General features: G+C 36.6%; 1 protein-coding gene across 3 annotated transcripts in view; it reads right to left on the bottom strand.

Annotated features, from left to right (window-relative positions):
- Nucleotides 1-26,792, bottom strand: part of PPP3CC (protein phosphatase 3 catalytic subunit gamma) — a 108,025-nt gene that overhangs the window by 16,331 nt on the left and 64,902 nt on the right. For all 3 annotated transcript variants that reach the window (XM_047092180.1, XM_047092182.1, XM_047092181.1), the window contains exons 6-12: nucleotides 25,420-25,559; nucleotides 20,290-20,367; nucleotides 20,109-20,203; nucleotides 16,222-16,347; nucleotides 15,421-15,492; nucleotides 1,833-1,914; nucleotides 1,116-1,213 (exon numbers count right to left, since the gene is read on the bottom strand). In XM_047092180.1, coding sequence (XP_046948136.1) covers nucleotides 1,116-1,213; nucleotides 1,833-1,914; nucleotides 15,421-15,492; nucleotides 16,222-16,347; nucleotides 20,109-20,203; nucleotides 20,290-20,367; nucleotides 25,420-25,559 — 691 coding nt within the window. The remainder of the gene's footprint in view (nucleotides 1-1,115; nucleotides 1,214-1,832; nucleotides 1,915-15,420; nucleotides 15,493-16,221; nucleotides 16,348-20,108; nucleotides 20,204-20,289; nucleotides 20,368-25,419; nucleotides 25,560-26,792) is intronic.

The following is a 26,792-nucleotide window of genomic DNA, read 5'->3' as shown; positions in this document are numbered from 1 at the left end:
TTTTAGCCATTCTGGTGAATATGTAGTGGCATCTCACTGCGATTTTAATATCTATTTCCCAGATAACTTTATTAAGCATCTTTTCATATGCTCATTGGCCATTTTGATACCCTCTTTTGTGAAGTGCCTGTTAATATCTTTTGACATTAAAAACATTAGTTGTGTGGGGCGCCTGGGTGGCTCAGTCAGTTAAGCGTCTGACTTCGGCTCAGGTCATGATCTCACGGTTTGTGAGTTCAAGCCCCATGTCAAGCTCTGTGCTCAAGCCTGGAGCCTGCTTTGAATTCTGTGTTTCCCTCTCTCTCTGCCCCTCACCCGCTTGCACTCTGCCTCTTTTGTTCTCTCTCAAAAATAAACATTAAAAAAAATTACAGGGGCGCCTGGGTGGGTCAGTCGGTTAAGCGGCCGACTTCGGCTCAGGTCATGATCTCGCGGTCCGTGAGTTCGAGCCCCGCATCGGGCTCTGTGCTGACAGCTCAGAGCCTGGAGCCTGTCTCAGATTCTGTGTCTCCCTCTCTCTGACCCTCCCCTGTTCATGCTCTGTCTCTCTGTGTCTCAAAAATAAATAAACGTTAAAAAAAATTTTTTTTTAATTAAAAAAAATTACAAAACAAAACATTAGTTGTGTTTTTCTTATTGAGTTTGTAGTTCTTTATATATTCTGAATTCAAGCCCTTTGTCAGACATACATATTGCAAAAAATCTTTTCTCAGTTAATGGCTTGCCTTTTCCCTTTCTTAATCATATATTTTTGTAAATAGAAATTCTTAAGTTTTTTTTTTTTTTAGAAATTCTTAGTTTTATGGAATTTAGTTGATTTTTTTTCTTTTAAGGTTAGCACTTTTTGTGTCCTATGTAAGGACTTTTTATCTACCCCAATACTCTCTGTCCTTTCTTCCGGGAGTTTTATTGTTTTTATCTTTTATATTTAAGTTATAATTCATTTTGAATTAATTTTCATATGTAAAGAGAAGAGTCAAGATTCACTTTTCCCCCAAATGGATGTCCAATTGCTCCAGTATCATTTCTTCAAAGAAGCCCTAATTTTAGATTTTATGTTGACTGCTGGGAAATGGGAGCACATCTTCCATGAAAGCAGTATTTCTCAGACTCACCTGTCTCAATAGTCTGCTTTCCTCCTGAGAGGACACCTAGAGGGAGTGTCCCTGTAGGCGTCAGGCCTTTGAGAGTCAGCACACTCTCACTCTCTTCCCTGCAAAGGAAGGTGAAAGTCCTGCATTAACGCCAGGGTGTCCACCACTCGGCAGTTCAAAGATACTAGAAGGAAGTTAAGAAAGGATGCACAGAGATAGAGGACAGGTTCTCCTTCTTCCTACCCCTTCCCTGACCCAAAGAAACAGATGTTTTATGAAAATATTCCAATTTTAAACCACCAGCCAGTTCTTGCTTCTCAATTAAAGGTACTTAATAGGCAGGCGCTGTTCTAATGTTTCCCATATATCATACCATTTAATCCTCCTAATAACCGTATAAGGCAGGTCTTGTTATTGTCACTCTATTACAGACAAGGAAACTGAGGCTCCAAACCATTCAGCTAAGAAGAGGTAGAGCCAGGATGTGAACAGGCAATCTGGATCCAAGAATTCACACTAAATCACTCCATTCACTATACCTAAGCTTGTACCAAATGAATGTTTGCCAAAACATTTCTAGTCACTTTAATAGATAGGTCAGATTCAATCTGCACTCCGCTTTGAAGACCTATCCAATCGTACTACACTTTAATTCTAAAAAAAACTGTTCTAAAATCAACTTCTAATTGTCTCTCAAAATACTTTTATCCCATACTGTAATGACAGATTTATCCTCACCGCAGAATTGAAAAGACCCGTGCCATCTTCCCAATGGCTCTGATTTTATTCTTGATGATCTCCTTTCGAACTGTAGTGCCTCCTTAAAGAATACAAAGAATAAATGAGTTAAAAGAATGTGTTAACAAGGTTAGTTTTAAAATATGCAGGATGAAGTATCTTTCTAACTTCAAGAAATTATTGTTTTAAAAAAAGAAATCAAGGCCTAAGTTTGTTTAAACAAACAAAAATCCCAGGAAGTTCTAAGGAGCAAGAGAGAAAACAACCCAGAAGAAGGGGGGAAAAAAAGATGGAAGTAAAAATGGAGGGGTCACAACAAAGACAGACTGGATGGATCTATGAAAGGTAGGAACTTATTTGTGGTTCTGAAATGTAGAACACAGCAAAGAATGAAATATACACATAAACAAAGACAGTTGCTACAGCAAAGATCTCTTTTGCAAATGCTGTGGGCCACCTTAGGATGCAGGGTTTGGCCTGCCAAATGGCATGTGATGATTCAAGCAGTTGTCTTCTGTATATATACAGCTAGCTCTCCTGAACTTAGTGAGGGCTACTTTCATTCTATAATCCTCACTTACTCACAGACTGGTGAGTTATGGCCTACCATAGACAACTGTGTGGTACAAATCATGATGATGGGTAAGGTCTTTATAAAGCAACATCAAAAAAAGTTACCACAACATTTTATGGCCTTTTCCCATCTATGATTCAGGAAACAGCTCACGTATGAGAAGCCAAGGTCCAGGCATGCACCAGGTGACCACATTCAAAAGTCAGAAAGAGAAACATGGTCTCTCCTTCCTCACCCCTCCAGCTCTCAATATCCTGCAGAATTATATGGCAGGTCCAGAGAAAACACTCACATTAAAACAGAAAGGGAGGATGGAGAGCCTGTCTGAAATTACTCAACTACAACTAAAAAGATCCAATAAAATTAATAGACTGTGTGTGACAGACAGCGAGTAGTAAGCTCTTAGCACATTTTAGTCGGATACCTTTCCGATAGCTTGAAATGTAGTGATCTTCAGGGAGAAGAGACACCAAGAAACAAGGAGATGAAGATAGAAATATGAGAAGAGAAATTTAAGTTTACATGGAAGAAAGAAAAAAAATCAAGGTGAAATGCAATGAGAGAAGCAGGCTACTATCTTTATCAGCTCAGAAGAGACATCCTTGGTATCATGATAGAACATTAAATTACAAATTTCTTGTCAGCAGTTTTCCATTTCTTAAAGTTTATAGTTTTACATTATTTCACATCTGTTTTTATCGAACATATCCCATCTCCACAAATCATGAAAATAAAATTAGACAAAGAAAAAGATATTACTTAAGAAACAAAACGATGCTGAAAACAAGGAACAAAAAACAAAGGACAGAATGAACAGCCTACAAATCTCGTAATAAGAGCAATATGTTTTTGTTTAATGGATTCACTATCTTCCTATACCTTTTTGGAGATATTATAGGTTTTCCTTTTTTAAGTTTTATATTTTCTTGAGAATCTCAAGTTCATTCACATTGTTTTTTGCTGTTTGTATTGTTGTTTGACTGACTCCAAGACTTTCCTGAGGTGGATGGTAATCCTTGGTGTCGGCTCCTGATTAGGAATGAGGACCTAAAAGGCTCTCAGAGTTGCCAGGTAGACTGCAGACTTGGAGCTTTACAGGTTGTGATCAGGGTGAACTTTTGTTAGGGAATTCTCTTTATCAGTATTGAGGATGCACATGGCTGCTTAATTCACTGGTTTGGGGCCAGGTAATGATGCCCTCAGCTGTATTCCTAGCCCAGAAATTCTTTGGTTACACTTTTTTTTAGAGATTTGCCTCCAGACCTGGAGGAGAGGCAACTGCCCAGTGGCAATTAGGATTTTAACTGCCTTTGAAACAGCTTCCACCTAGTCTTTTTTTTTTTTTTTTTTTTTTAGCTCAGTGCCCATCCCCTTACTCCCCCTAACCCAGTCCCCAATTCTAGAAACTGGTACTACCAATTCCTTTGCTTTTTGAGGATTCTGTGCTATAATTCAGCATTCCACATTACTTTAGCTTTCTTGAATTAGCTAAGTGAGGAACACAAATTATTCATGTTTCCCAGCTTCTAGAAGTTCCTATAAAAATCTCCACATTTTTCTAGGTTTATCACTTTTTTATTGTGAGGTATGATAAACATACAGAAAAGTGCACAAAACAAATGTAAAATGTCTCTCTCTTCCCAAAGAAAATCACTCTCTTGACCTTTATTGAAATCACTTTTCTTGGGGCGCCTGGGTGGCGCAGTCGGTTAAGCGTCCGACTTCAGCCAGGTCACGATCTCGCGGTCCGGGAGTTCGAGCCCCGCGTCAGGCTCTGGGCTGATGGCTCGGAGCCTGGAGCCTGTTTCCGATTCTGTGTCTCCCTCTCTCTCTGCCCCTCCCCCGTTCATGCTGTGTCTCTCTCTGTCCCAAAAATAAATAAACGTTGAAAAAAAAAATTAAAAAAAAAAATCACTTTTCTTGCTGTTCTTTATAGTTTTACCATGTAAGCGTGTGGGTATCCACAAACACTATGGTTTTCATTGTGTTTTAACTTTCTGTATTTAGAACAATCAAATATGTATTTCTGTGTCTGGCTTCTTTTGCTCAACATTATGTTTGTAAGACTGATCCATGTTTTGCCCATTGTAGTTCACGGTCATTATTGTATACAATTCCACCATATGAATATGCCACAATTTTCCTTTTTACCATCAGTGGTTATTTGGTCTAATTCCAATTTTTGGCTATTGTGAATTCAACTGCTATGAATATTCCTATGCGTTTCTCTTTACTGCTATTTCTGTTAAGTACATTCCTAGAATTAGAACGATCAGTTACAGGGTATGTATATGTTCAACTTTGGATAAGTTAGATATTATCTACTAAAGTGGACGTATGAAGTTATATTTCAGTGTATGAGCATTCCCGCTGCTACACGTCCAGGCCAGCACTTGGTGTCATCTTTAATTCATCTTTAATTTTAGCCAATCTGGTGGATGTATAGAATCAGCCAGTGTGGTTTTAATTTGCATTTTCACAATCACTAATGTGGATGGATATCTTTTTATATCTTCACAGACCATTTTGATATTCTCTTTTGTGAAGTACTTATTCAAGTCTCGTCTAACTGACCTGGAGTTCTTCATATATTCTTCAAGTGAGCTCTTTGTTGATTGTGTTGCAAATACCCTCTCCCACTCTGTACCTTGACTTTTCACACTCTTAAAAGGGTCTTTTGATAAATATAAATTCTTACTTTTAATGTAGTCCAACTTATCAATAGTTTCCATATGGTAAGTGTTTTCTGTGACCTGTATTTAAGAAATTGTCCTCTTCCCGCAAGGTCATGAAGATATTTTATATTATAAATACTAGAGGCTTTATTTTTTTGCCTTTCATATATGAATTATTAAAAAAAATTTTTTTATGTTCATTTATTTTTGACAGAGAGACAGAGCATGAGTGGGGGAGAGGTAGAGAGAGAGGGAGACACAGAATCTGAAACAGGCTCCAGGCTCTGAGCTGTCAGCACAGAGCCCGATGCGGGGCTCGAACTCACAGACTGCGAGATCATGACCTGCACTGAAGTCGGATGCTCAACCGACTGAGCCACCCAGGTGCCCCTCATATATGAATGTATTAATCCGTCTGGAATTTATTTTGTGTTTGAAATATGATATGGGTCAGGTTTAATTTTTTTCTCAGATATCCCCAAAACACTTATTAAAAATACCATCATGGGGCGCCTGGGTGGTGCAGTCGGTTAAGCGTCCGACTTCAGCCAGGTCACGATCTTGCGCTCCGTGAGTTCGAGCCCCGCGTCAGACTCTGGGCTGATGGCTCAGAGCCTGGAGCCTGTTTCCGATTCTGTGTCTCCCTCTCTCTCTGCCCCTCCCCCGTTCATGCTCTGTCTCTCTCTGTCCCAAAAATAAATAAACGTTGAAAAAAAAATTTTTTTTTTAATTAAAAAAAAAAATACCATCATTTCCCCACTACTCTGCAGGACCACCTCTGGTGTAAATCAAGTGTCCACAAATGCTGTGATGTTTCTGGATTCTCTACTCTGTTTCAGTGCTCATCTGTCCTTGCACTAATAATCCTAAATGCTCTAGCTTTGCAGTAAACCTTGATCTTCTTCAAGACTTAAACTATTTCCACACTAATTTTAGAACCTATCCTCAGCATTTTCATACAAATTTTAGAATCTATCCTCAGTATTTCCATATAAATTTTACAGTCAAATGGTCTGTTAATAGTTGACTTTGTACTGAATCCACAGATCAATTTGGGAATAACATATCTTTACAATATTGAGTTTTCCAAAACTCAATGTACATTTTATTTCTTTCCATTTATTTAGATCTCCTTTAATTTCTCTAATAATGTTTTATAGTTTGTTGCTTAGAGGTATCACACACCACTTGTCAGATTTATTGTTAGGGAGAATACTGTAAATGGCACCTTTAAAATTTCATTTTGCTTGTTGCTGGTAATAGAAACACAAATGATTTTTGCTTATTAACTTTGTATCCAGCAGCTACATGCCCTTGTTGATTTTAACAATCTATAAATTCCTTTGAATTTTCTCTACACACAGTGAAATCACCTATAAATAATGATAGCTTTGTTTCTCTCTTTCTAATCTTTATACCCTATGTTGCTTTTTCTTGCCTTATTATACTGGGTATAACTTTTTTTTTTTTAACGTTTATTTATTTTTGAGACAGAGAGAGACAGGGCATGAATGGGGGAGGGTCAGAGAGAGAGGGAGACACAGAATCCGAAACACGCTCCAGGCTCTGAGCTGTCCGCACAGAGCCTGACGCGGGGCTCGAACTCGCGGACCGCGAGATCATGACCTGAGCTGAAGTTGGATGCTCAACCGACTGAGCCACCCAGGCGCCCCTACTGGGTATAACTTCTAATGCGGTATTATATGGAGGTATTAATAACTGACATCCTTACCTGTTCCCAATCACTAAGGAGAACTTTCAACATCTTGCCATATGATGTTTGCAATAGGCTTTTATAAATATGTTAAAGAATTCCTCTCCAAGCCTAGATTAATGGATCTATTGCAAAAGAAGGATGAATCTTACCTAAAGCTATCTCTACATCTATGGTTTTTAATGCAGTGAATTATACTGTTTTTTAAATAAAATTTTTATTTTAGAATAGTTTTAGACATTCAGCAAAGTAGTGAAGACTCTATGGAGTTCACATACACCCTTCTCGCAATTTCCACTAGTATTAAGATTTTACATTAGTAATACTGATTAAATTTTTAATGTTAAATCTTCCAACTTGATTGGGAGGCAGAATTCTTTTATGTATATTGCTAGTTTCAATTTGATGATGTTTTGTTTAGGATTAATGTCCTTTCACATTTTAGGATCATAGTTATACTAACCTCACTAAATTATAGGGGAGCATTTCTTCTTTTTATTTTCAGGAAGAATTTGTTTAAGATTGGTGTTGTTTCTTTCTTAAATGTTTGGTAAATCTGTTGGTGAAGTTATCTTCACCTGGAATTTTCTTCATAAAATTTTTTTAAAATTATAGATCCTGTTTCTTGGTAGGACTGTAATTATTAAGATTTTCTATATGGTGTCAGTTTGGGTAAGTTACGTTTTTCAGGAATCTGTCCATTTCACCTAAGTTTTAAAATTCACTGGTATAAATTTATTCTCATTATTTTTTTTAAATGTTTATTTATTTTTGATGGGGGGATGGCACAGAGAGAGAGGGAGACACAGAATCTAAAACAGGCTCTAGGCTCTGAGCTGTCAGTGCAGACCCTGACAAGCTCGAACCTATGAACTGGGAGATCATGACCTGAGCCGAAGTCAGATGCCTAACCCACTGAGCCATCCAGGCACCCCTATTCTCATTATTTTCTTAATGTCTATAGGGTCTGATGTCTCCATTTTGTTTACTTGGTAAGTCTTACCAGGGATTTATCAATTTTATTAAGTCTCTTTTAAGAGCACAATTTGGTTATTACTGCTTTTCTGTATCTTTTTTCTTATTTTGTAACAATATTCTTTTTATTTCGTGACATCTATTTTCTTTAGGTGTAAAGTGCTATCTACCCTTTGTCAACTTTTTGAGATAGATGCTGACTTTCTGCCTTTCTCCTTTTCCAAATATGTATTTAAAGCTATAAATTTTCCTCTAAGCATGGCTTTAGATACACCCAATTTTTGTTCCCCCCCAAGTTTAAATCGGTTTGAGTTTAAGCACTGATTTTATACTACAAATGTAGTATAAGATGAACTAAATTTACAACTTAATTTGTTCGTGGAAGATGCCTTAAAAAAAACATTGCAACTAAGACATATGCAAGATTTTATATGCATTTTGGAAGAACTCACACCGAAGCAGCTGATTAGTCATTAAGCTTGACCACTTTCACATCTTTTGGTCAGTTCTCCACAGTCATGACAGAGGAGAGTCACTCGGACCTTGCTGCACACACTGAACCATTCTGGGTGATGATTCATCTTTTCTGCTTCAAGGGCAACTCAGGACATGAAGCCAAATGCCTGATTAAAATTTTTGAAGGAGGGGCACCTGGGTGGCTCAGTCAGTTAAGCGTCCAACTCTTGATTTTGGCTCAGGTCATGATTCCACGGTTCTTGAATTTGAGCCCCGTGTGGGACTCTCTCTGTTAGAGGTGTGGAGCCTACTTGGGATTCTCTGTCTTCCTCTCTCTGCTCCTCCCCCTCACACATGCTCTCTTTAAACAAACAAACAAACAAACAAACAAACTTAAAAATAAAAATTTTAAATAATTCTTTGTAGATGGCATCTCTTTCACTTAATTCTGACCATCCTGTTACTTTAAGGTCAAGTATAACTTACTTCCTCTCTTCTGCTGTCAACCAGTTAGCATCTGCTGACATGGCCACAAGGTTTAGGCTCCAGCCCCAGACCCAGGCCTGCCTGGTGTGCTGCCTGTCCTCAAGTTTTAATATGTACTACTTTTCATAGTCATTCAGCTCAAAATACTTTCAAATTTTCAACGTCATCTGCTATTTGATTCATTGGTTATCAAGTGTGTTTGTGTGTGTGTGTGTGTATACTTAAAAAATTTTTTTCCCAATGTTTATTTATTTTTGAGAGACAGAGAGAGACAGAGCACAAGCAGGGGAGGGGGAGAGAGAGAGGGAGACACAGAATCCAAAGCAGGTTCCAGGCTCTGCACTGTCACCACAGAGCCCAACATGGGGCTCAAACTCACAAGCCATGAGATCAAGACCTGAGCCAAAGTTGGACGCTTAACTGACTGAGCCACCCAGGCGCCCCGTATACATTTTTTTTTTTTTTAAAGTAAGCTCTAAGCCCAACATGAGGCTTGAACTCATGATGCTGAGATCAAGAGTTGCATGTTCTATCAACTGAGCCAGCCAGGAGCCCCTATCATGTATATTCTTAAATCTCCCAATATTATGAGGGTGTTCTAGATTATCTTTTTGTTACTGATTTATATATTAACTGCATGTGGTCAAAGAACATAGTCATTATGATTTTAATCCTTTGACGTCTGAAACTTGCTTTTAGCTCTGTAAATTTTTGTAAATGTTATATGTGTTTGAAAAGAAGGTGTATTCAGCACCTGTTGGACGCAGTGTTCTTTATATGTAGGTCAAGTTCACTAATTACATTGTTCTAATTTTCTACGATCTTCCTAATTTTGTCTGTCTGCTTATTCCATCAATTACTGAGAGGTATGTGTTAAATTCTCCGACTACCCATTGTGAATATTTTTATTTCTCATTATACTTCTGTTATTTTTCATTTTATATATTATGAAGCCGTATTATTTAATTGCATATACATTTAAAATTGTTACATCTTATTTTTTAGATTCTACTTCATGTAATATTACTCTATCTGTAACAACTTTTCTTTGGTTAGTACTTGCATGATATTATTTATTCTTCTCCTTTTACTTATAAACTTTCTGTATCCTTATGCTGTGAACTTGTCTCTTATAAAACATAAAGTCTGGGGTGCCTGTGTGGCTCAGTCAGTTAAGTGTCCAACTCGTGATTTCAGCTCAGGTCATGATTTCATGGTCATGGGATCAAGCCCCTCAGTGGGATTCTCCTGGGATTCTCTCTCTCCCTCTCTCTCTGTCCCTCCCCTGCTCGAGCACATGCCCTCTCTCTCAAAATAAATAAATAAAGTTAAAAAACAAACAAAATTAAAAAAAATCCTACTTGATAATTTGTCTTTTATCCATTTACATTTAATAAAATTTCTGAAACATTTACCATGATAATTTATTCTATTTATCTTACTGTTATATGTACCTTTCCTCCTTTCTTGCATTCTTCTGGATTATTTTCCTATCGTTCCACTTTTTCTAAAACTTGAAAGTTATATACTTTTTTTTTCTAATGTTTATTTTTGAGAAAAAGAGAGAAAGTGGGGGAGGAGCAGAGAGAGAGGGAGACAGACCATCTGAAGCAGGCTCCAGGCTCTGAGCTGTCAGCACAGAGACTGACGTGGGACTTGAACTCACAAACTGCAAGATCATGACCTGAGCCGAAGTCAGATGCTTAACCAGCTGAGCCATCCAGGTGCCCCTTGAAAGTTACATACTTAAAAAAACTCTCTTTTCTTGAAAGTTACTCTAAATTGTAATACCCATTTCTTACCAAAGTATGACGTGTTTTGTTTTGTTTTGTTTTAGAAGTTTATTTATTTATTTACTTGGTAATCTCTACACCGAACTTGGGGCTTGAATTTAACAACCCCAAGTTTTTTTGTCATCCAAAGTACTTTTACTATGATGTATTTAAGATGTTATTATTATTTTTTAAATTCATTCTGCTTTGGTTTACAGAACTTCTTCGACCTGCAGCTTAATGTCTTGACAAATTTAGAAAATTTTTATCCATTCTCTCTTCAAATAGTGATTCTGTCCCTGACTCTATCTCTTCTTTGGGACTCTAAACACACAGATGATATGCCTGTTCACTGTATCCTCTGTCTCTTAGGCTTTCTTTTTGGTATTTTTTTTCTTTTCATGATTCATTCATTCTAGATTGTTTTTTTCTGACCTCTTACCTAGTTCATTTATTCTCAGTTTAAGCTTTATTGAATCTGTTAATTCATCTGTCCAGAGTTTTAAATTTTATTTTACTTTTCCTTCCTAGCATTTTCTTTTGGTACTTTATCAACTCTGCTACATCTCCTTTTATAATTCACAATTCTTTGCCAAAATTTTCAGCCTAGTTTTTTTTTTAAGTTTATTTACTTATTTTGAGAGAGAAAGAAAGCACAGGTTGAGGAGGGGCAGAGAGAGAGAGAGAGAGAGAGAGAGAGAGAGAGAGACAGGGAGGCAGTGGGGGGGGAGAGAGAGAAAGACAGAAAGACAGAGAGAGAGAGAGAGAGAGAGAGAGAGAGAGAGAGAGAGAGAGAGAATCCCAACTAAGCTCTGCACTGTCAGTGCAGAGCCTGATGCAGGGGTCAAAATCACAAACTGTGAGATTGTGACCTGAGCTGAAGTCTGATGCTTGACCAGGTGCCCCTTCAACCTAGTTTTTTATGATCTTGAACACAGTAATCATTGTTTTGGTTTTGTTTTTAGCACAGTTATTTTATTTTAAATGTTTTTTATTTTATTTACTTTTGAAAGAGAGAGAGCGAGCAAGCAGGAGAGGTGCAGGGGGTTTGGGGACACAGGATCCAAAGCAGGCTTCTCACTGACAGCAGACAGCCCAATGTGGGACTTGAACCCAAGAACCATGAGATCATGACCTGAGCCTAAGTCGGACACTCAACCGATAGAGCCACCCAGGAGCCCCTAGCATAGCTATTTTAAAGTTCAGTCTGATAAAGCCAATGTCTGGAGAATCTGGCATCTGTTTTTATTTTTTGCTGTTTCTGCTGGTTCTCATTCATGTTGTTCTATCTCCTCATATGCCTAGTTATTTTGGTTGTGAGCCACGTATTATATTTGAAAGGCTATTTGTAGGAATTTAAGGCCCTACATGATGTTATCTTAGCCTAGAGAGGTTTGCTTTTGCCAGGCGCCTGGTGCTACTTTATTTAAATTTCATGGATTGAAATGATTTGAGGGTAAGCTGTAGTCCCTTTGAGGGCTGTTCTATTTCCAGTTCACCCTTACCTTTACTTACATGGATGCGACCTTCTGGGATCCCAAACCAATGAGGAGAAACTTACCAGCACTCACATCATCCTTAGCAAGCCATGAGCCCTAACTTTTTAGCTTCTATCAAGAGGGCTGCTCAACCTCTTACCCTCTCTTTTGAAATTCATTAATATCTCCAGGAGACAAATAGTCCCAAATGTTGGTTTTACCTCTCTGGATTTATGCCTTTTTCCAGATCTCAACTTGGTAATTGTTTTACTTTGTTAGCTTTCTGAATGCCTTTAAAGCAAATTTTACAATCCTGTGTGTAGCTTTTGCAGTGATCTTAAGTCAGGGTTGATTTACACTATCTAGTCTGATATTACTAAAGTGGAAATCCTTAATTTATATCACTTAAATAAAACCAAAATTGCACTGTGGTTTTAGTGTGGTTTCAGGAAGGAATAGAATTAGAGGTGTGTTCAATTCACCATTATAACCTAGATGGTTATTCTTTGTTTCCTTTCAGAAAAAAAATTAGAAAGCATGTATCAGCTGATATCTTTACACCCTGTAAAAAATGAGAATGACAGGATTCTGTTGATTCACTTTTGCACTTAACAGAATATCTAATAAATTTTCCATATTAGCACTGATAGCCTTACTCCATTCTTTTTTTAATAGTTGCCCTTCATATCACTGAATCTAACTCAACAAATATTTACTTTACCATGCTCACTGCACCACACTTGGCTTTAGGGCTATACTGGTAAGCCCTAAAACCAAAAACCAATTGTGTCCCAGCATTCAGGGAATTGACAGTTGAGTGGGAGTAAAATATATTAATCTTACAATAATATAAATAAATGCAAAATTACAACTCTATCAAATGCTAAGGAGAGGTACAGGTTGATATGAGACAGCATGACAGGGGTATTGGATCTAGTCAGGGAGGTCAGAAATGTCTTCCATGAGGATGTTACAATAAGCTGAATAAGAGCTGACTAGAAGAGAATGGGACAAAGGAGGTTTGCATGAAGAAAATAATATTCTATATAGAGAATCAATCATATGGATATATCATAATTGAATTACCCACCTCTCCAGTGAGGGACATTTAGATTGCTTTGAATCTGATGCTATTATAACAATTCTTTAATATATATATTTGCAATCCTTTTATATATATATGTGTGTGTGTGTGTGTATATATATATATATATATGCAATTTTTGGCATAATTTTATAAGCATACCTTTATGATCATCAAGAATCCTTTCTTAATACATATAATAGAGTTCACAATAACTTCCATGTCCACTTAAATTTGAATATAAATTCTACTAGATCTATTTCTTCCTCTTCCTCCAACTTAAATTCTTTATTTCGTTTTAATTTTCCTTGTCTGTACTCTTTCCTCACAAAGAATTGGTTCCTTCTAGTGATCTCTTATCTTACATAAAGGTACCCACAAGCTATGCTCCATCTGCTCCTCACCTTCACTGTGGAATCTAAAACATAAATGTGTTTAAGACTCTATCTGCCCAAAGTAGGCTAGGCTTTCCCTGACGTAGATCATTTATCCTAACAGTTGAGTGAATCACTTTAGCACACAGCTTGGAAAATGAGACAGCCAGAGTTTTGAACTCAGGTACCACCATCTTTCCAAAATCTTCTGCATTCTGCATTGTGCAGATAAGTTGGGACCTAACTTTAAAATCAACCCTCAGGGCGCCTGTGTGGCTCAGTCAGTTAAGCGTCCAGGTTGAGCGTCCAACTTCGGCTCAGGTCATGATCTCGCGGTTTGTGAGTTCGAGCCCCACGATGGGCTCTGTGCTGACAGCTCAGAGCCTGGAGCCTGCTTTAGATTCTGTGTCTCCCTCTCTCTGCCCCTACCCTGCTCACATTCTGTCTTTGTCTCTCTCAAAATAAATAAACATTAAAAAATATATATTTAAAATCAAACCTCCCACAACACCCTAGGAAAAAAATATGTGGCTATATATATAACAAAATATTACTACATAAAGATCCCTCACGCCCACAGGCCAGTAAGAAAAGCAAAAAACAAAAAAACGTGCACATAACCCAGTAGGAAAATGGGCAAAAGGTATGCATTGACAAATTCACAAAAGAAAAACATATATGGTCAATAAATACAACAAAAAATGTTCATTAGTCATCATAAAAATACAATTTAAAATATAAAAAGCACCAGATTATAAAAACGATAATTGGAGAAAGCACTATGAACTATGCATCACACACAAAAAATATAACCTAGTACAATCTTTCTAGAGGTTATCTGTATCTGATTTAAATTATAATTTCTAGAAATTTATCCTATGAAAATAATCAAGAAAATGTTATTCTCAACATCTTAATATTGCTTCCTTTCTTTCATACCATATATCAACATCTGACTTGCACTTATCTATTGTTTCTCTTTCTTTTTTTTTTTTTTTTTTAATTTTTTTGTTTCAACGTTTATTTATTTTTGGGACAGAGAGAGAGCATGAATGGGGGAGGGGCAGAGAGAGAGGGAGACACAGAATCGGAAACAGGCTCCAGGCTCTGAGCCATCAGCCCAGAGCCCGACGCGGGGCTCGAACTCACGGACCGAGAGATCGTAACCTGGCTGAAGTCAGACGCTTAACCGACTGCGCCACCCAGGCGCCCCTGTTTCTCTTTCTTCCACTAGAATATAAGCTTATTGTATGCAAGGACCCAAACAGTACTTGCCATATATTAGGCATGTGATGAATAGTGGTTGTTGACAGAATGTATAAAGATTTATCTTTAAGAATTTTCCAAACTGTGGGGTTTTAAAACAAAAATGTTGGAAAAATCCAACATCCAACAGCAGGGGACTGATTAAAACAAAAAATTATCAACAAGGACAACTATATAACTGTTAAAAATTAGTCTACAAAAAAACTATAGGGGCACCTGGGTGGCTCAGTTGGTTATGCATCTTGACTCTTGATTTTAGCTCGGGTCATGATCTCATGGTTTGTGAGTTCAAGCCCCACATTGGGCTCTCTGAATGTCCAGTGCAAAGCCTGCTTAGGATTCTCTCTCTCCCCTCTCTCTGTCCCTCCCTGCTTGCACTGTCTCTCTCTCTCTCTCTCTCTCTCTCTCTCTCTCAAAATAAGTAACTATAAATGTTTGTGATACTATTATATGACCTCATTTTCGTTAAAAAGAAAAAATGGGAAAATATATGCAAAGATAAAAGACAGGTAACACAATATCACATCAAGATGTGAACAGTGGATATCTATGAGATGGCAGGATTATAGGTAACTTTTTTGTTCTTACTTACGGTTTCCTGTATTTTTCAAATTTAATTTTTCTGGAACGAACATAATTCTTTTTTAATAAGTCAAAAAAATTATTCAAAACGAACTAAAACCAAAACCAAAACTTCTTCATTTCTAGTTCAAATGAGAAAAAGGCAAGTTTACCTTCAATTTCATCTTCGGAAATCAATTCATCATCAGAGCATATGTTGAGAACGTTAACCAGCATCTCTGTGACTATACAATAAGACAAAATAACCCAAAATTTATACAATTATTAAGGTACTTTCTCTATAATGATGTGGCTGACTAAACATACATGTTAAATAAACATAGACAAAAATGATTTGTCATTATGCTACTAAGAGTGTTCATAAAGAGTAGCATTAAATCTAGACCTTTGGGTTTATATAGAATTTGGGGAAATTACTTGCTTCGATGAAAGTTCGGTCTTGATGATTCTATTGCATTAATTACTTGATTTCATGAGACTGCTGTCCAGAACCTTTTCCTCACTGATATGTACATGAAAAGATTTCTTCCCACTTTATAAAGAAGTTAAGCCACTATGTCTATGTCCAACAGACTTATTTTATATTTGCATAGCTTATTTGTATAGGTGCACAAACAAAATTCTAAGGACAGTATTTTCTTTTTAAATATCTTCACCACTGAAGAAATCCCTGAAGGAATGGTGTAGTGACTTATGTTATTTTAACATCTTGATCACAGTAGGATAGCTATTTTAAGTTGATATTTACAATAAGAAGAACATAATCGACTAGAACTTTAACTTAAAAACCAAGTACCATTTAAAAACCTTTGTAGAGAACAAAGAAAATTCGAAAATACTTCTTATAACTTTAAGAAAAACATTTCTGAACCATGAGGAGACTCATGCAAATATAAAAGTGTACTCCATTACTAATTAAGACAACTGATAGCCCAGATGCTTTAGTTCCTTACCTTTTTCCCCAACAAAAGGCAAAGACCATGTGAAAACATCCATAAAGTTTGGAAGCCAGTAGGGGTGTGGAGAACAGTTAAACTGCCTGATATTCATGACATTGTTTTCATATTTTAACACAGCAGCTAAAAAGGAAAAAGCAAGAGAATCTGGCACAGAGGAACATGACATAGCAACTGGCATGCTTCATACAGCTGCATACCTACTAAACAGAATTTAGGAACTTACTCTCCATTTGTAAATTCAGGCCTCGGTATTTAAGAGCAGATGGAAAATCTTAAAGCATTTTATACACCTCATTCTTTTAAGAATTACCCCAAGGAACAAAGTTACCTGAAGATCCCATATAATAAAAGTACAAAAGAAACTGAGCTCTGAAACTTCAAAGGGCCACTGCACAGTAACCATCTATAGAAATCTCAGGTTCCACGTTAGAAAAATGTTGTCATAATTTCCCTTTATAGGCCAAATGGTTACAATTACAGCTCTCTTTTGAAGGCAAACATTTTTCATTAAATGAACACAGCCTATTTTGCTAGTCATTATCCAGAGCCAAAGATTTTATAAACTCTGGGAGTTTATAGCATAGCAATTATCAATTCACAGTGGGGGATACAGATGGTAAACTTAGAGCAATTTACAAGGCTCAAAAGTAGATTAAATAATCTACATATATAAAGAGGATTAAAACAGCCATCTCTCCTATACACAGCCAGTATATTGCTAGCACTGTATAAATGTTTAAATTAACCAGTTTATTTATTTGTACACATACTTTGGTACCAAACTAATTTTCTTTATATTTTAAAAGTTTTGAAATCCAATTTCTTGGACTTCACCATGAGCAAAAGCACTGTGATGTTGTTTGCATTATTCTCTTTACTCTTACTGTGATCACAAATAGAATCGGGTATGAAGTACTCCAGAAATGAGGTACAGGTCATTCCCTGGTTCCTGTTTCTTTGCTTATTAAATGATTGCCTAGTGTGCTCAAAATGTAAGTTACTGGCTGTCTAAAATGTACATCATGAAGAAAATACATGAAAGTAGGATTGCCTGCTCTTAAAAACCTGCCACTAGATACAATGTTTTCATGTATATGTATTTTATTATGCATATATTTTACTCAATAATTCCCTCAATCTACACAGGAAAAAGAGGTGAAAGGTGGGTCTTTACAGTGGATAATTATAAATGAAAGGATAAAAAAAATTGTTTTTGTGTAGGTTCCCAGTGGAAACAAAAAAAATAGGAATAGAAATCTTTAAAAATTATGACTTAAGGACCTTTCACATAATCATTGGAACTAAGAATTACTTGTTGGTACCAATATGCAAGAAAGAAAAGCAACAGAAGAAGAGAGAGAAAAAGAAAAGGGGAAGTGAATTGTCTTGCAAGACAAGTGGTCTTGTCTTTCAAGAAAAGAAGTACTTCTGTGGGGAGTAATTGAGTACCAGCAGACATTGGTTCAGATGCCACATTTTCTTTTTCCTAAAAAAAAAAATTTTTGAGAAAAAGCAAGGAAAATAAGAATGTTTCAAGATAAAGTTACCAGTTATATCAAAGTCAACAGAAAATTCCAGTAAACTGGACTGTGACTTTAAAAGTTTGCTAAAGGAATAATCAAGATCAATACCAGGTTAGAATGGGCCAAAAATGAGCTGGTGTTCAGTGAGTCAGTAAAATGACTGCTGTTTTGGGTGGCACGTTTTAGTTGAGCACACCAATAAATCCACCATGCAATCAAGAGACACACTTACCAGCTGAGGTCTAAAAAGGGAGAAGGGACAGTCTTCATCACAAATATGAGGACTATAGCCACTAAGTGTCCTTGAAGAAGTTACCAACACAAGCAACACACACCATTCACAATGGAAGAAACAAGAACAAAACTAAGTCTCTAATATATTGGGCATATTAGGAAGAAGGAAATAAGAAACAATGGAGTTAGGGAGAAGCTGAGTGTTGTGGCTAGACAGCTAAGACTCAGAAAAGAATGACGAGATGTAAAGAACTATACGGCTGGGGGAGAACTTAAGCCAAAGAAGTGTTTTTAAAAATGAATAGGAAGCCACTGAAGGACACACTAAGATGACTGATTCAAATCAGATTGAAATGAGATGTGCCATTCCATAGTTTCCCTTTACACAGGCTCAGGTTATGTAGTGAGTATACTGTGGACTGCTTTTAAACTTGACTCCCCACCTGCATATACAAGGTATGACTATAAAGTAATGAGACTTAAGAAACCACCAACTACAAACACACCAGACCTTATATATGAGATGAGTGTGGTCCTTTGACATAGTCATACGAGGCACAACTGTAAAATGTTATAGTACTACAGCAACGTAGAGTTTCATGGATGCTTTTTAATATTTATTTTTATTATTCCAACTTATCTTCAACAACCCTATATGGCAGGTATTTTAAAGATACACTGAGGCTCAGAGAAGTTAAATATCTTATTGATGTGAAATTAAGTGTCATGTTTACCGTGGACTGAAAAGTGAAGCAGGGCTAGACTAGATTTTCTGACTCAGCTTATTAGTGCTCTTTTCAATACACCTTGCTGCCTTACCGTATATTTAATCCAAAGATGCTGCCATTACTCAAAACATTTTTGGAACTCCTCTTGTGGAATTGCCTCCAGACCCATTTTATAAGCAACACAAGAAAAACCAGTCTCATTACCCTGTAATCATACCTTGTTTCTGACCCCAAATGGTACCATCTAGCTTGATCACTCACCTTATTCACCAGTCTTGACTCCGAATAACTTTTGGCTGTTCCAAAAATCAAATCCACCCTCAAAGGACGAAGGTTTCCCATCACTGAGGATAATCAAAAGAATGTGTCGCAGATTCTGAAGGCAATGCCAAAAGAGGAGTTCCAAAAACGTTTTGAACAATGGCAGCATTGTTGGAATAAGCGTGTAGCTTCCCAAGGTAACTACTGTGAAGGGACAATACTCACTTGGATATATACGTTCTGGCATGTTTGTATTAAAGTTCTATTATTTTATAGTCATACTTTATAAACAACAAAATAGTTACAGAGGATGTTACAGAGGATATTACAGAGGAAGTCTGCCCTGCTACAAAACTTACAAACTATGAATCTTAAAAAATTAAAAAAAGAAAGAAAGAAAGAAAGAAAGAAAGAAAGAAAGAAAGAAAGAAAGAAAGAAAGAAAAAGATTTCAGGGCACCTGGCTGACTCAGTCAATAGAGCATGTGACTCTCAATCTCAAGGTCATGCGTTCAAGGCCCACATTGGGCATACTTAAAAAGAAAAAATTTCAATAGGATAAAGTCTTAGAATGAGAACTTCTGGACTGAAGGCATATTTATATTTAATCCTCTTTTTTAATATGGGAAATTGAGGTTTAGAAAAATTACATGACAGACCTAAAGTTACACTACTAGTTTCTGGCAGGGATTGGACTAAAATGATTTTTCTTAATTTTTTATGGCATTCACTCTGCCTGTACCATTCCTCAAGAAAACCAAAAACAGCTTAATAATGTACAAACATTAAAACACCAAACAGTGACATTTTATTGAGGTACTGTTACAAATAAATTCACCAAAACTAATAATTTATGGTGACTATTCTAACTTGAACCTGAAGTAATTTATTTGTCTTATATTTTGATTCAGGAGTACAAATCAAACCTATTATTTATTTACAGAGCCCAATACTCTTTAGGAAATGAAAACCAAGCAGTAGCCTAAATTCTAAGTTTCTTGGCCTTTGTTTCAACTAAGACCTCTTTTCTTTTTATTTAAAATTTACATATGTTTTAAAACCACACACACATATGATTAAACTAGAGCTCACATTTACTCACAAATTCAAACTCAAATATCGCTGGACTCTTTTACCTTTATTGTTATAGACATCTAGGTAATTGGGGGCAGAGAAAATTGTAATGAGTGATGGAAAGCCTGTTGTTTGGCTCTTCCTGTACATTCGATACCTGGAAGAGAAATAACAGTCCGTCTGTCTTAATAATAAAGGCAAAAACTCCACAGTGATATCTGGTACAGTATAAATCTAACTTACCCAGCATCTTGGGCTTCATGGGCTCTGATTATTGATAACAAATTATTGTTCTGCAAAAATTCACAAACTGCAGGGTAACTGGAATAGAAAATTAGAAAATATAAATCCAGAACTAAAACAACTGTTTTTTAATAGGAGGAAGGGGAAAAGTCAAGATGACATTAGTTGAATTTGTTTCAAAAAGACAGGTTTTTGACATACCACTGGACTTTTATTGTTTGATCGTTTATTTGAGAGACAGAGAGAGAGAGCAAGCAGGGGAGGGGCAGAGAGAGAGGGAGACAGAATCTGAAGCAGGTTCCAACCTCTGAGCTGTCAGCACAGAGCCTGGCGCAGGGCTCAAACCCACAAACCTCAAGATTATGACCTGAACTGAAGTTGGATGCTTAACCGACTGAGCCACCCAGGCACCCCACCACTGAACCTTTATTTATGGCTTAGCAATCATCACTGTTTTTCTACTTCATGAATATAACTCATTCCAGATCAAATATACAGGTAACAGATAACCTTACGACAGAAAAAAAGCTCCTGTACCTTTTAACTGTCTTTGTCTTAATCCATAATAATACAAAACCAAAACTTTTCTTTGTGTCTTGATATAAAAAAAAGTACCAGGGAGAGGGGGAGAGAGAGAGAGAGAGAGAGAGCGCTAGAGAGAGAGAGAGAGAGAGAGAGTGAGTGTGTGTGGTGTGAGAGAGAGAGAGACAGAGAAAGATTATTAGTTGCTAAAAATTGAATACACAATTTTCAAACTATCAAATGGTTTGAAAAGTTAAAGAATCTACTAACAGCTTCACAGGTAATATCTATGCCAAATTAATATTATACAGGAATATTTTAGGAGTAAATACAAATATTACACCCAACCGTATTCTAATGAAAGGTCTGATATTTACATCTGCTCCTAACATTCTCTTTCAGTAATGTTATCTTTCTACATTTAGAAATACCTGATAGGAAGAACTGGAAAATACCAAATTATCCTGGAATTATCCAAGTGTTAATTATTTACTTTATCATTATTTATTTTGAGAGAGAGAGCGAGAGAGCACTAGCATGGGAAGGGCAGAGAGAGACAGGGAGAGACAGAATCCCAAGCAGGCTCAGCATCGGCAGTGCAGAACCCAGTGCAAGGCCTGAACCCACAAACTGTGAGATCATGACCAAGAATCATGAGCTGAGACCAAGAGTTGGATGCTTAACCGACTGAGCCACTCAGGTGCCCCAATTATTTACTTTATGTTTAAATCTTTGTTTCTTATGATGCTCATTAGAAAATATTAACTTTTAAAATAGATTGTACATTCATTTGGTATAAAATTGAAAGATACAAATGATTATACAATGAAATACCTCCCTTCTCTCGTTTTTTTTAAATTTATTTATTTATTTTTAGTAATCTCTACACCAACATGTGGCTCAAACTCTCAACCCCAAGATCAACTGAGCCAGCTAGGCACCCCAAATGCCTTCCTTCTTCCTACATCTAGCTTCCAGCTACCCTAGAAACAACCAATGTTCCTGGTTTCTTTGAGTACTCTTTAAAAGATGTTCTACAGGCATGCCTTGGAGATATAGTTGGTTCTGTTCCACACCACCACAACAAAGCAAATATCAAAATAAAGTGAGTCAAATGAATTTTTTTGTTTCCCAGTGCATGAAAAAGTTACGTTTACACTATACTGTAGTCTATTGAGTGTGCAATAACATTATGTCTAAAAAACAATGCACATATCTTAATTTAAAAATATTGCCAAAAAATACTAACCATAATCTGAGATTTCAGTGGTTTTAATCACTGATCACAGATCACCATAACAAATATAATAACAATTTAAAAAGTTTGAAATATAGGGAGAATTACCAAGATGTACACAGGGACATGACATGAGCAAATGCTTTTGGAAAAATAACACCAAGAGACCTGCTCAACACAGGATTGCCCCAACCTTCAATGTGTAAAAAAAAAACTCAGTATCTATGAAGTACAATATAGCAAAGTGCAATAAAACAAAGTATGCCAGGATTTTGTATCAGTGTACAAAGGTTTTTTTTTTCTTTTTCTTTTTTAAAAACAGCTTCACTGTATAGTCTGGCACGTTCCATTGTCTGAATATACCACAAGGTATTTAACTAGCCTTCTATTGAACATCTAGATTGTTTTAAATCTTTTATCATAAATAATACAGCAGTGAGGGGTGCCTGGGTGGCTCAGTTGGTTAAGTGTCTGGCTTAAGTGTCAAAATTAACAGCATGGAGCTTGCTTGGGATTCTTTCTGTCCCGCCTCTACTCATGCTCTTTCAAAATAAATAAACATTTAAAAAGATAATAATACAGCAATGAATAACCTTGAACCATTGACCCCTGAATAATGTAGGGAGTGCTAACTCCCTGCACAGTCAAAAATCTGTGTAACTTTTTATAACTGTGTAACTGTATAACCTTTTTTCACATGTATTACTCTTTTGAAGTAGGCGCCATGCTCAATGTGGGGCCTGAACTCACAACCCTGAGATCAAGAGTTGCAGGCTCTACTTACTGAGCCAGCAAGGCACCCCTCATGTATATAACTTTTGACTCCCCCAAAATTTAATTACTGGCCTGCTGACCAGAAGTATTACCCGTAACAGTCAACTGACAGATATTCTGTATGTTGTATGTATCATATACTGTATTCTTATACTAAAATAAGCTGGAGAAAATAAAAATGTTCTTAAGAAAACCATATGGAAGGGGGCGCCTGGGTGCCTCTGCCAATTGAATATCTGACTTCGGCTCAAGTCATGATCTCATGGTCCATGAGTTCGAGCCCCATGTCAGGCTCTGTGCTGACAGCTCAGAGACTGAAGCCTGCTTCAGATTCTGCGTCTCCCTCTCTCTCTGCCCCTCCCCCACTCACACTGTCTCTGTCTCTCAAAAAATGAATAAACATTAAAAAAATTTTTTTAAAAATCATAAAGGAGAAAAAATACTTTTATAGTGCTGTATTATATTTATATAAAGAATCCATGTAGGGGCGCCTGGGTGGCTCAGTTGGTTAAGCATCTGACTCTTGATTTCAGCTCAGGTCATAATCTCATGGCTCTCACGATCTCTGTGATGACAGTGTAGAACCTGCTTGGGATTCTCTCTCTCTCCCTTTCTCTCTGCCTCTCACCCACCCTCTCTCTCTTAAAATAAATAACTAAACTTAAAAAAAAATCCATGTATAAGTGGACCTGCATAGTTCAAATGCATCGTGTTCAAGAGTCAGCTGTACATACATTTTACACATTTGCACATTTATATAGTTGGCTCTTGTTATTTGCAGTAGCTATGTTCTATAAAGTTGTTGCAAAAACAGAATTAGTCAAAACTGAACCACTGCTCCTAGAGAAAATACATAGGGTCCTGGAGCCTCTGGTCACATTTTCATTAATCAATCAATACATAACCTTGTTTTATGTGTGTTTCTGTTTAAGGACATCTTATTTAATACATACTGTTGATTCATTAACATGGAACTCATGGACAACAATGTCACAAATGATTCCTGAATTAGGTTTATATAACATACACGTATTTTCTCTGCAAGGCACATCACAGCCTTCTTACACATAGAAATACCAGATGGCACTTAAGCACTATGCTTGGGGGCCATTTTACATAGCAAATTGCCAACAAAAAATGTGAAAAATGTTGCACTAAATGGATCACAGAAAGAATGGTATAATGATAGTTTTGTAGTATGAAAGCTGGAAAAAGAAGGCAGAGCAGCTCCTTGTTAACCTCAGTTAGGAACACACATGGGGTGACTCGAATTTTGCATCACTCTGCATGTGTGCATGTCTGTGAATGACCACGAAAGTGTTTAAATGGTGACCTTGCAGTTACAAGTAATTCTTAGCAAGTAGGCAAATTTACAGCTCAGAATTCATAAATAACGAGGATTGACTTAAGGCTATAGGATTACATTTTAGAAGGAGAACTCCTGGTTCAAAGGCCCTGGGTGGACATTTATAATTGAGAGATATTATCAAGCTGATCTCCAAGGAGACTGTACCAGTTTATACTGTACAAACAATAACAATAAAAAAATAAATGATGCTCTATATTTTAAGCAATGTAAAGAGAAGTAAAAAAAAATTTTTTTAATGTTTATATTTGAGAGACAAGACAGAGACAGAGAGACAGAGCACGAGTTGTGGAGGGGCAGAGAGAGAGGGAGATACAGAATCTGAAGCAGGCTCCAGGCTCTGAGCTGGGAGCACAGAGCCCGATGTGGGGCTCGAACTCATGAACCACGAGATCAAGACCTGAGCTGAAGTTGGACGCTTAACCAAGTGAGCCACCCACGTGCCCCAAGAGAAGTAAAATTTAAATGACTCAAAAAGGAATAAAACAAGGTTGCTTAGAAAAATCTTAAAACTATGGCAATTTTGAAGTTCTTTACTTTTTGTATGTGGATTTCACTTCATGAATATATTATCTTAGGCAATTAACAAATTTTTTAGGGGACTACATTTATGCATTACTTGTCACAGTAAAATACTGGAACTAAAAATATTTAGACTTCAAACCTCCCTCTACCTCCCTATTTTTGAACGGCAGAACACAATAAAAGCTCATGTGAGATTTAAGACAACAGCCAACTTCCAGGAAATGTCCTGGGCTTAGTTCACAATGTCCTGTTCTTTTTATATCTTTGCCTATAGCAGTGGTTCCAGAAGTTGGAGAGCTTTTAAAAAAATAACAGGATTTTCCTGTCTCAGACCTACTCAATCAGAATCTCTGAGGGAAGAGTCGACAAACCTTTATTTTTAAAAAAGCTTATCAATGATGTTTGGGAACAAATAATCAAGATTATCTAGAGTCTGAAAATAACATTTAAGCACTGCAAGATACTCTGTTCAATCATGTTCAGTATGTTACACTTAAGTATCATGAGGGTATTCATATATGAGGACATAATGCCAATTAAGATATAAAACACAAAACAAACAAGAGTTTTCTGCCTTCTGTTAATTAAAAAATTAAACAGAAGGTCCGATACTATACAAATTAAAGATATAAAATACTTAAAAATAATTTGATGAAACATACTGCAATTGCCTTTCCTAATTTTATAACTTTGAGGATTAGCTTACCTGTAAAAATAAGAGCACCCTCGGACAGTGTTGTGGGTATAGTGCTCCAAGGTCTTTTCACTGCCATAATCCTCTGAGGGATCAGACCAAAGCAGGTCACACACTGGCCCAAAGGCTGGAGGTTCTTTAAACCTGTCTAACTAGAAGACACACAAGAGCCAAAAGAAGAAAAATCATGAAAGCAAAAGACCTTTTGGAACCTGGTATGCATCAAAAACCCAAAAGCCAAAAACCTCCTACCCACAAGAATGTATTAGGGGAAAAAGCAGCAAGCACCTTAAAGAACTGTTCCTTTAGGAAGAATACAAACACTTAACAAATTTGGATATACAATTTTTATTATTTTCTTGAAATAAATTTTTATAAATATCTCTGTCATCTAAGAAAAGGACTGCTTTACATCCTAATATTAAAAGCAGTACTCATTTAATTCGAATGTGAAATCAACCACTATAGAGATATACTATTATTGAGAAAGGCTATGGAAAGTCTTCATTTCAACTGCCTAGGTAAGCTAAGGTTACCATCAAAGGAGCAAAGGTTTTACAATGGTTCTGTTCATTTTTTACCTCATCCCAATGGAGATTTCTAGTTTTATTTTGTAAAGGACTTTCATCCTTTCCATTCTATGCAGTGGAGGCATTTCAATGTAAGTTATCAATTTAAAGCCTTTAGTCACTGCTGCTTTGGTTAGCAGCATAAAAACCAAGACAAAATGAGTAACTAAAATAGCTGAGGACTTCTACTAAGTGAAAGGAGAGTGTTTTTTTAATACAGTTGGTTCAGAATTGTGAAACTCAAGACTTACAATGTAAAAGAGAAATTCTGGTTATTTTAAAGATGATAAGGCAGCAGAGATGTAGGCACACCCTCTTACCCTGAGGAAAGTAACTTTAATTCAGAGAAAAGTTTTATAAACAGAAAAATCTTTACTTTCAGTACCTACATAGACAGGTAAAAGAATACAAAGGTAGAGAAAAGAAGATGGTAATGTAGAACAGAAGTGAAAAAAGATTGATCATCTTTTTTTGAAGTCCTGAAAATAATAATCACCAACTCACGCAAGTATAGCAACTTAAACTCTATCATTTAAAATGTCAATGTCGACAAATTTCAGAGCTGGAAGTCCTCAGACCATCCATTCTAACTTCCTTATTTCCCAGAGAAGAAAATGTGACTAAGACTTAAGGGATTTGGTCAAGATTGCACAATTGACTGCAGGACAGGGATTAGAATCCTGATTTCCTTCCTTTCGTATTGCTACACAATTTATTTAAAGTCTCAGGACTGTACCCAAAATATGTTATGTTCCTACTTGGTAAAAGTACAGATTTCATTAAAATTTACAGAAATTTTCTGGAATAGCAAAATAT

Source organism: Lynx rufus, unplaced genomic scaffold (assembly GCF_022079265.1).
Source record: "Lynx rufus isolate CCGP_SWC_20201006 ecotype Redwood Valley unplaced genomic scaffold, mLynRuf1.p SCAF_3, whole genome shotgun sequence".
NCBI classification, from domain to species: domain Eukaryota; kingdom Metazoa; phylum Chordata; class Mammalia; order Carnivora; family Felidae; genus Lynx; species Lynx rufus.
Note: the sequence above shows the minus strand (reverse complement) of the source record. Positions and strands in the feature narration are given on the sequence as shown.